This window comes from Danio aesculapii, chromosome 12 (assembly GCF_903798145.1).
Source record: "Danio aesculapii chromosome 12, fDanAes4.1, whole genome shotgun sequence".
In the NCBI taxonomy this organism is placed as follows: Eukaryota; Metazoa; Chordata; class Actinopteri; order Cypriniformes; family Danionidae; genus Danio; species Danio aesculapii.
The window spans coordinates 23,970,860-23,980,670 of record NC_079446.1 but is presented as its reverse complement, the minus strand read 5'-3'; the positions used below and the strand labels follow the sequence as shown (position 1 = coordinate 23,980,670).

The following is a 9,811-nucleotide window of genomic DNA, read 5'->3' as shown; positions in this document are numbered from 1 at the left end:
ATACAAATGCTTAATATGATCCAAAATGTGATTAAGATAAATACAAACTAAATCAGGATGAAATTAAAAAAGTAATTTGAGTTGAAAAATGTAATATATTAAGAAAAACCTAATATTTTAGACTTATACGTTATCTTTAAATATCTATTTTTTTCACAGCATTATGCAATAAAGTATAAACCACCTTTACATTTTAGGGAAATTTTGGGCTGAAAACTACTGATGAAGATGATGTGAACAAGACATAAAGCAGCAGCACTTCATGTACATAGAAAGACATTTTTAATGATGTCACAGCACATTTTACATCATACATAAAGTGCCATCATAAGCATTTTATTTGAATGAAAAACAATGGCATGAGCACATGTTGTCCCCTTCTCCCTGGAAGAGAGACGTGGGGGGATTTAGATTGTCATGGCAAAGGAATCTATTCATCTCTACAGTATTACAAAGCACCCTGTGAATGACATGTGGAATGTTCCTCTTAAGTTGTACTATCAGATTTGAGTGTCTAATATCTATTTGAAGTGTTTTACACATTGTGTTGGAGATCAGTGTTTAATAAGTGAAACTGAATTGGGTCTGAAGAGAACCTGAGATGCGTTATTAGATTTCCCTTTGTGTGATCTGCTCCCTCTGTAAACAGTTTAAGGCCGTGTTAATCCACTGTCAAAGATCAATTCAACTTGCACAATTTCAAACTCACTTCAGCATTTTCTATGTAAAAATACATACAAACGTTTCACTTAACAACAGTTTTTGGCATCTGACATTTTTCTCCTACTACCAACACTCACAAGCGGTTCGATTTTCCTACATGAAGTCTAGGATTCAACAAGTCTAACCTTAAAGGAACACTTCACCCTTTTTAAAAACAGGCTCATTTCCAAGTCACTTAGAGTTAAACAATCAAATTTGACAAATTTTTATCAATTCAGTCAATCTCTGGGTCTGGGCAGGAGCACTTATAGCTTAGCATAGAGCATTGAACCTGATTAGACCATTAGCATCTCATTCAAAAAAAAAGTTTCAATAATTTTCCTATTTAAGGCTTGACTCTTCTGTATTTACTATTGTTGCTATTTACTTTACAGGGCAAAATGACTAGGAACCTCAGTCTGGTATAATAATCAAGAAACTTTGCTGCTCTAGCAGGAGTATAGTCCTTAGCCATATCAACCAAGAAAATAACAAACTTTTCATTTTCCGTCAGTGATCAGTCAGTACACGATAACTACAGAAGAGTCAAGTATTAAATAGAAAAAATATTGATACTTTTTCGACATTGAGAAATGCTAATGGTCTAATTTGATTCAATGAACTACGCTAAACTAAGTTAAGCTAAAAGTGCTTCCGCCAGACCTGGAGATCGGCTGAACAGATTTAAATGATAAAACTCAACTGTTTAGCTCTAGGGCCGGTGTAAAATGAGCATATTTCCAAAACAAGTGAAGTGTTCCTTTAACTGTTTACAAGAAAGAACGTTGAGAGCATTCATTTAAAGGTAAGAGATTAACAAGTGACCATTTTGGTAACATATGTTACAGGAAACTAACACAAACATCCAATTACTGTGGTGCCATGCTGTACTGTGATACACAGGAAACTTCTCATCTGTCACTATGCCATTAAATATGTAGAGAACGGTTAAACAGGGGCTACTGGTGTTCCTTCTCTTCAAGTACATGCACTAAATAAGTACATATGCAGCCCTGTGTTAAAACAAATCCAGTTGCTGGGACGAATACCTTTTGTTTTTAGTGGCAGACATTTCAAACGATCACATGGATGCACAGGAAATCACATAGAAAGAGAGAAGTGAGGATGAGGAGTGATGCACAATGAGAACACATCACGAACAATTCCAGAATCTCTCGCTTTCAAGTCAGAAAACAGTATAAAGTAAAAGAAATAATCAACGTATAAAAATGCATCAGAATCCCAAATACCAAACTAATTTCTCAGCGTAGTGTTTAGTTGTCTTTTTGTTTCCCTGTGTGTGTGTGTGTGTGTGTCCTGTGTTTCTTCAGTCTCCGTAGCGAGAGTCCAGTGGTGTGTGTGTGTAAACAAAGTCTGAGCAGTGTGCTTTCATGACTGGTTTGAGTGCAACTCCATTTGCTCCTTAAATGGGTCCCTGATTGAACCTCATATTTCCCTCCTGAGCTTGAACTTGAGAAACCTCCGAAAAAAATGAACAAAAACAAAACAAACCAAAAAAAAAGGCCCAAAACATTCATTAGTTATCAGACCTCCATGACTGGTGCACTTCCACCTCCTCTGGCACGACCAATAGGAGTTCACAGTTCTTCCCTCGAAGCTGGTGACGCAAGAACTTCCTGCGAAGTGATCAGACCGTCAGCTGGAGATGAAAGACATTTTTCTATTTAAACCCTCTGCTATTTTCCTCTTGAGGATTGTGCACTTACCTCAGTTCATCAGCTGTTCCGATGGCATGAGGGCTGCGCAGTTTAGAGTCTAGGTTATAGTAAACTCCTGCCACTTCTCGCACTCCAATCCAGTGCTGCCGCTTGAGGGGCAGACGCAACGGGCCCCAGCGCAGATTGGATGGCACATTCAAGATGAAACCAGTGACGTTTGGCAGTGCAATGCTACCGACGTCCCTATGGGATAACAAACATATGTCAAAGTGAATGGCTAAATTAATAGTTTATTACAGCAACCTTGTTACAAGAATTAACATACATCTCTGTCAAGTTTTAGCTCAAATCACCTCAAAGATCTCTATTTAATTTTTGGGTAGTAGCAAAACTGTGCTGCTTTCTTGTGTTGGAAAATGAGCTGCCACTGATGCTACTGACGTACAGAATAACTTCCATTTGAGTGGACTTTATGATTTGTGACACATGCATAAAAAAAGAAACATCAAACACTAACGGAAGCTGAAAACACATAAAAGGCACAACACTAACCCTTTAAACAAAAATACTTTAAAAATGCAAATGATAGATAAAACATCCTCACCACACCTCCTAGATAGAAAATGTTTTTATTATTGGGGCATACACAAAGCAATAGTTCACCTCAAAAATGACACTTCTGTCATCATCATTAACCAGGGTTGGGGGTTAGATTACAAGTAACAAGTTACATAATTAGATTACTTTTCTCAAGTAACTAATAAAGTAATGCATTGCTTTTTCATTTACAAGAAAATATTGGAGTTACTACTTCAAAAAGAAAAGCTAATTACTTTGTTTTCCTATATTTAGAGAGATCAAGAGGTAGTAGACTGTAGTTCTAGCTTAATTGTGTACATTTACTCATCTCGAAACAGATTCAGTATTTTTCAGCACTCTTAAAAATCAATAAATACTGTCAAATGCAAACTCAGGACATTTAATGTTGAAGACTGTTGAATGTTTCCCCCATGCACCATTTTCTTTAAATAATCCTAAAAGGTTTGTTTGAGCTGTGCCCTCAACTGTACAGACTTGTTGAAATCTATTCACTTCACTTTTGTCGAAACAGGGCTTTACATTTTTCAAAAGTATACATATTTTTAATATGTCATTTAAAACAAGTAAGGCCTGCTCAGAAAAAAAAAAATAATAATTTACACAAATGTAATGCAGAAGCAACCCATTACTTTCCCTAAAGAGTAACCATGTAGCATATTTAGTCAGTTGTTTTGAAGAGCTAATGCAAGACTTTCCCCAACACTGCTAATAACTCCCCTTCACTAAAGACGCAGGACTTCGCAACATAAGATATTTTAAAGAATGCTGATTGATATTTTTCATTTTTGTGCCACAGAAGACACGGAGGTCAAACAGATTTGGAAAGAAAAAGGTGATTATAAAAATTAAATAAATTTCAATTTGAGTGTGCAAGCCCTTTAATCCATGTGGTCATGTGGAAAATGAAACAACGGTATTTTTGTGATTAATTAAATTAGGGATGGCATATTCCAAATAATACAATCATTTACCTAACAGTTAATGTGGCTCACTGCTATAATGTCTGAAACAACTTTTTGTTAGCCTCATCAAGTCATGTGGCTCGTAAGACATGACATAACATCACAAAGAGGAACCTAGCAGTCCCTTCTGACTGTGTGTAAAGGTCAATAAGTCTCTTAAAATATCAAATAATTTGACCTTTTACGACGAGGTAAGGTTAGTTGAGGCTATATAATGTGGTGGTGTAACTGCTAAAATGTTAGAATATTAATAATTAATACCTTGTTGTATTCATAATACCTTGTAATATTTGTCAAATCAATTATGTTTATTAACAAATTTTGCACTGAAATACTCTATTATCCATCATGCTGTACTGAAAATTGAATTACACAACGAATTGTGTATAACAGACCAAAACAGATCTGTAGCCCTGCCCTCTCTCATCAAGCACAGCAAATTCTTTTTTTAAAATGAAACTATTTATAATTTTCTGTTGGTTTTATTTGGACAGGCATTGGTGTACTTTCCCTTAATGGACCTTTTTCACAATTCCAGGTTTCTCATGAGCGGAAGTCGGAGGTGGAATGAATGGGCGAGTACAAAAACTATTTTTTACAATGCTATTTGCTCAAATAAAAAAAGAAAACCTCAACAATAGTGTTATCAAGACTTTCAGAAATAAAGTAAATTGTGAGCGACTGATAACAGCAGCCAGAAGAGAGAACAACATCAATGTACTGTCCCCTCATAGATGCTGCATTAGAAACACCTTGCAGAAGACTTAATTAATTTGTTTTTGTAATTTGATGCAAAGATGATATAATACCCAAGTAAATAAGTGTCATAACCGGTTTGTGAAAAGAGTCCATAAAGAAAGTACACAGACTTGCACTTGTCTTTTTAAATGATTTTCATATGCTTCAAATTGTAATGTTGTGATTGATCTCATCGTAACATAGCCTTTAGGAAGACTTAAAAAATACATATTAAATAAACCCTCTGGAACAAAGATCATAGAAAACGTGGTCAGACAATCCTTGTCTAGATTTCCAGACTCAAAAATAAAGAAAAATTTTACTCCACTTTTAAAAGATATAAAAGAACATACGCCTGAAAAAAAAAAAAAACATGGGTTTCTACCAATCATTTTTCAAATTGGTTGAGAGATTTTTCTTTAAATCTTTTGGTATTTATCATGTACTAATCTTCTTATTACTAGTTTCTAATTAATTAATTGATTAAATTCCTCAACTTTATAATTAGATGCCTGCTGGCAAGGGTGAATCCCCAAGGAAAAATAAAATGTAGCCCCCATTATGAGCCGTTCAGAAAATTTACACAAGGTCATTTGTTTTTCAAAACAGTATCTGTAAACAGAATATTTATATTTAACATGCATATTACACAACAAGCAGGGATGAACAATATTTCGTTTAAGCATCAATACTGCAATCTGTGAATCCGCAATAGTCACATTAAAGGATTTGATTATTTATTAATGATTAAAGGGTAAAGATACTATTACAGGGTTTCTGCTGGTTTCACAAAGTCAAATTTAATATTTTAAGACCATGAAGTATAACATTTCAGACTTATATGGGACTAAACACTAAAGATTTTTAATAACCCATAAGGGAACATTTTTTTACTTGCCCTATCTAATATGATTTGCCTATAATTCTAATTAGTTTTATTGCTTAGCCACACATATACATATACATTATATATATATATGATAAATAAATAAATATATAAAAAATATATATATAAATATAAAAAATAATATATATAAAAATATATATATAAATAAATAAATAAATAAATAAATAAATAAAGTGTCAAAAAAGCAGATTCTAGTTATATACATATATTTTTGCAACATAACTATTAAACAATTAACAACATAAACAAACCCTAAATGTATGCACAATAAACTGTTCTGAAAGTTTTATTCAGAAGTATTCGTTGGTGACTGGATGGGTGTTGGATCGATTAGGTAGCTTTACATAAACAAAGGAGACCTGATTTAAAAAAAGAGACCCGTTTAAAATGATTTTAGACCTACAAGACAATATTTCAGTCAATTTAAGACTTTTTAAGACCCTGAGGATACCCTGCAATAAATATTACTTTATATAATTGTATACAATTTATACAAATATAACAATCAATTTCTATATTTCAATAATGCTAGACTCCCCCAAAAAACCCTAAAGCACAGTTTATAACTTTTTTGCTCTGTGATTTGTATATATGCTTGTAATTTATTATTATTTTTTATAAATTATTTATCTCATGATTTACTTACCTATTGTTGCTATTGTTACCTATGATTTACTCTAGGCATCCTAGAACTATTACACGACTATCTTCTTTCAGTTGATTTTTGAAAATATTCAGCTGTTTTACTGGCAGTGCAATAAAGCACATCGGTTCACAATAAAAAAATAAAAAAAGTGTCATATACAGCTCTAGGGTGAAAAAAATGTCTCCTATAGGTAATCCATGTGTTTTTGTGAAGTAAAATATCCATATTTACACTTTACAAATAATTTGTGTAACTTCTGGCAAGCCGTAGTCTTCTCCTTTTGAGGTACATTTAGCACCATCAGCCAGACAACAACTGCAGTTCTGCTTTTGTTTCAAATGTGCCTGCACTTCAAATTCAATATATAATATGAATACAAATTAAAAATAAATAAATGAAAAACATAATTTTCAAAATAACTTTGACAAGATTTTACTGAAAGAAGAAAATCATATACATCTAGGACACCTCGAGGGAGAGTAAATCAGGAGAATTTTTGGAGAAAACTAAGACTTTGATATTAATATTCTTTTATTTCATGTTTATTGCAATAAGCAGATTGTTACAATTACAATATGCAGCTTGGATACAGAGTTTATTCTGAATATCAAATTTTGGTGGTGTCAACATGCAGTTGTGCATCAAGCAAAACTCCACAGACAGAAGAAAATTTGTCAAGAAATTTCACTAGGGGACCCAATCTTTAACAATTCTACCATTGAGTTCTGACCTTTAGTATGCTACACATCTAAATATTTTCTTCTTATTATTGTGTTGTTGGATCTGAAAAACTTAAAATGTACAAAAACCATAAAGAGAAGTTTCAGTGTAGTTGGTTTATCACAGTTTTTGGTTGGACTATTTTTTGTGTTATGTCGTTGTGATGTTTTACAGAACCTACAGACTTGTATTGGTCTGTGATCTGTGTTAAGCTGCTTCGACACAATCTACATTAAAAAAGGCACTTTAGAAATAAAGATGAATTTAATTAAATTGATGAAGGTCGATTTTGAGATCCTAAACGTGTGTTCCCTAATGAAAACAAGCCCTTTTTGTTCTGCTGATAGCCCAGCGCAAGTACCTTCTCTTGTCCCACCAAACTGCCTCAAATCCACGAGTCTGCAATGCAGCCATGATGACATTCACATCATAGTTGCCATTACCCAGCATGTTTTTCTTGTGGGGTGTGACCAAAGTGCTAGGAGAGAGCCTGTAAAAATAAAGAGGAAGCAGAAGTGTGATTTAAAACCAACAAAAAAAAAGTCCAAAATTTGACCACTTCATTAACGATGCATCATCATTGAACGGACCTCTGGTAGATGTCCTGAAGTGCATCACGGCTGAATGCCGCGCCATCCTGGAAGACATTGTTTAGCGCATGCAGAGCACACAACTCCCGATGCTGCTTTTCATGATAAATAGCAGGCGGTTGCAATGAGGTGGGAGGCGTTCCAGCATTCGGCCTGTCCTCCAGCTCGGACCCACGTCCACCTAAGACTTCTCCTTTCTGCTTGCTGACCTTCCATGGCATACAACCCAACTCCTGAAAGCCCCCAACCCCCCTCCCCTTACCAGAACATGGAGTACTCCCCATTCCTGCTGCTATGTCACCACTATCATCTCCAAAGCAACCTTCTCAGCTGCTCGGGATGAGTGGCAAGGGGAGGGGAGGCTGCTAATGTGATGAAATGTGAGCCAGTGCGCCTGAATTAGTGAAAAAATTAAGAAAACCGCAAATAGAGACAAATGTATCTTCTTAGAGCCAGAATCGTTCGTGTCCTCTTTCTGTGCTCATCGTGTTGTTTTTATTGCACACAAAGACTCTCCGAGCACCATAGTAACCACTAGGGCAGAGAAGTTCTTTCCATTTTGGTTGACATCAGGGTGGAAAGGACTTACAGCTTGACTGGGAATAAATGGGTCAGCAGTGCGGGACCCTAGTAAATGCCATGGTAGACCACCGTCAGGTCTGAAATAAGAATAAAAACAACAATAACAGACTGCTTACTAGAAAATATTCCAATGTTGAACCTTAATAAACATTTAACAGAAAGACAGGTCTAAACACGAAGGCTATTGACACACATAAGGCTAATGTGCAGTTGTGCCCAGGATGACTGCATTGGGAAGGGGTGTATAAAACTTCCTGCCAGCTGACTGGATGGGTGTGTATCACACATTAACGGCTAAAAATTACATTTAACACTTCGTACACGAGTTTAACAAGATATATCGAGACATGGCATAACTACTGCGTTCAAGCCAAACTGACACTCTGGCTACGTGCTACTCGTTTGATAGCAACGGACAAAACGACAGCTTTCAAAGTCTACGTGTATCTACTCCTTCACAAGACATACCTCTGTCTGCGTACGATGTGTGACTGTCTTTGCTGCTTTCGTTTCTCTGGGTTGATGTTTTCGCGTCCACTCCTTAAGTTGTTTATTCCTTTGTCTCTTGTACTTTTTCCTTGCAGCTCTCTGGCTCAACGTGAGCATGCGCAAAACGTCATTGGCTTTCCGTTGGCTTGCGTCACGGGCAGGTTGCATCCCATGGGACTGTCAAACACATCTCATGCCCCACATTAGGACAATAATAAGATGTTTTTTTTTGTGATTTTGTGTGATCCATTCTGGGCTGTGTAAACAACCCGTACGTTTGTGTTTTATTGGTTTAGCTGAAAATAAGATCCAGACATCTACTGTACATGTTGACGTTGCTGTAATGTCAAACATCTGTGGCGAGTGAGTGAGTGAGTAGTCAACCTCTGTTTGTTTTCATTTAGTGCTAATGAGAAAACAAATGACAGAGCCTGATTACTTCACTCCAGATGTTCTAGAAACCAGAAAACTGTTTATTAGATGTATAACAAAATAAGACAATTTCTCATGGCTCGAGATTGAATCTGTATGTGTGCTGGGTAGATTACTTAACTGATTTTTTTTTGATTAAAGACTACATTATGAAAACTGTAATGAGGAACGTATCTATGCTACTGATTTGAGGTAATGATTGTTTTTAGAGTACTTTTTTAAAGGAATAGTTCACCAAAAAAAATCTAATTTACTTATCGTTTACTCACACTCAAGTAATTACACACTTCATGTATACAATTATACACATAGCTTTCTGTTGGACACAAAACAAGATATTCTGAAGAATGTTGGGAAAATGCAGCCACTGACATCTATGGGAAGGACGAAATATACAGAATTTATTTCAACATTCCTAAAAAAATTTGTTCTTCACATCAACATTCATAGAAATTCTGAAAAATTTAGAGCCACTTGAGCATGTAAATGTTGAGGAAATTTGTATTTTGGAAATAACTATTCATGTAATTTTTTAAAGCTTACCAACATCCAATATGAAAAAGAATGTAAGATACACTACCTGACAAAAGTCTTGTCGTCAATCCCAGGTGTAAGAGCAACAAATAATAATTTGTCTTCTGGATCATTTGGATATGTGTCAGAAGGTAGATTTTTCCGATGTTGAACTGCTTTCCAATCATCAAATACTGCAAAGACCTATTGGAACCCGCATGGACCCAAGATTTTTACAGAATCAGTCAAGT

General features: G+C 35.3%; 1 protein-coding gene across 1 annotated transcript; it reads right to left on the bottom strand.

Annotated features, from left to right (window-relative positions):
* Positions 1-265: 265 nt before the first annotated feature.
* josd1 (Josephin domain containing 1) lies at positions 266-8,748 on the bottom strand. Its single transcript, XM_056469664.1, has 5 exons — positions 8,595-8,748; positions 7,545-8,203; positions 7,316-7,444; positions 2,430-2,624; positions 266-2,339 (listed from the first exon to the last, which is right to left on the bottom strand). Exons 2-5 carry the CDS (start codon positions 7,826-7,828, stop codon positions 2,240-2,242), a joined length of 708 nt encoding a protein of 235 aa, XP_056325639.1. The 5' UTR covers positions 7,829-8,203; positions 8,595-8,748; the 3' UTR covers positions 266-2,239.
* Positions 8,749-9,811: the final 1,063 nt, after the last annotated feature.

Bases quoted from the DNA above. Each gene is read 5' to 3' on its own strand.
- josd1 (XM_056469664.1), bottom strand. From the start codon at position 7,828: ATGGGGAGTACTCCATGTTCTGGTAAGGGGAGGGGGGTTGGGGGCTTT. The intron at 7,445-7,544 runs GTCCGTTCAATG...TTATTTTTACAG, and splicing joins CTTCAGGACATCTACCAGAG to GCTCTCTCCTAGCACTTTGG. The intron at 2,625-7,315 runs GTACTTGCGCTG...GTTATCCCATAG, and splicing joins GTTTGGTGGGACAAGAGAAG to GGACGTCGGTAGCATTGCAC.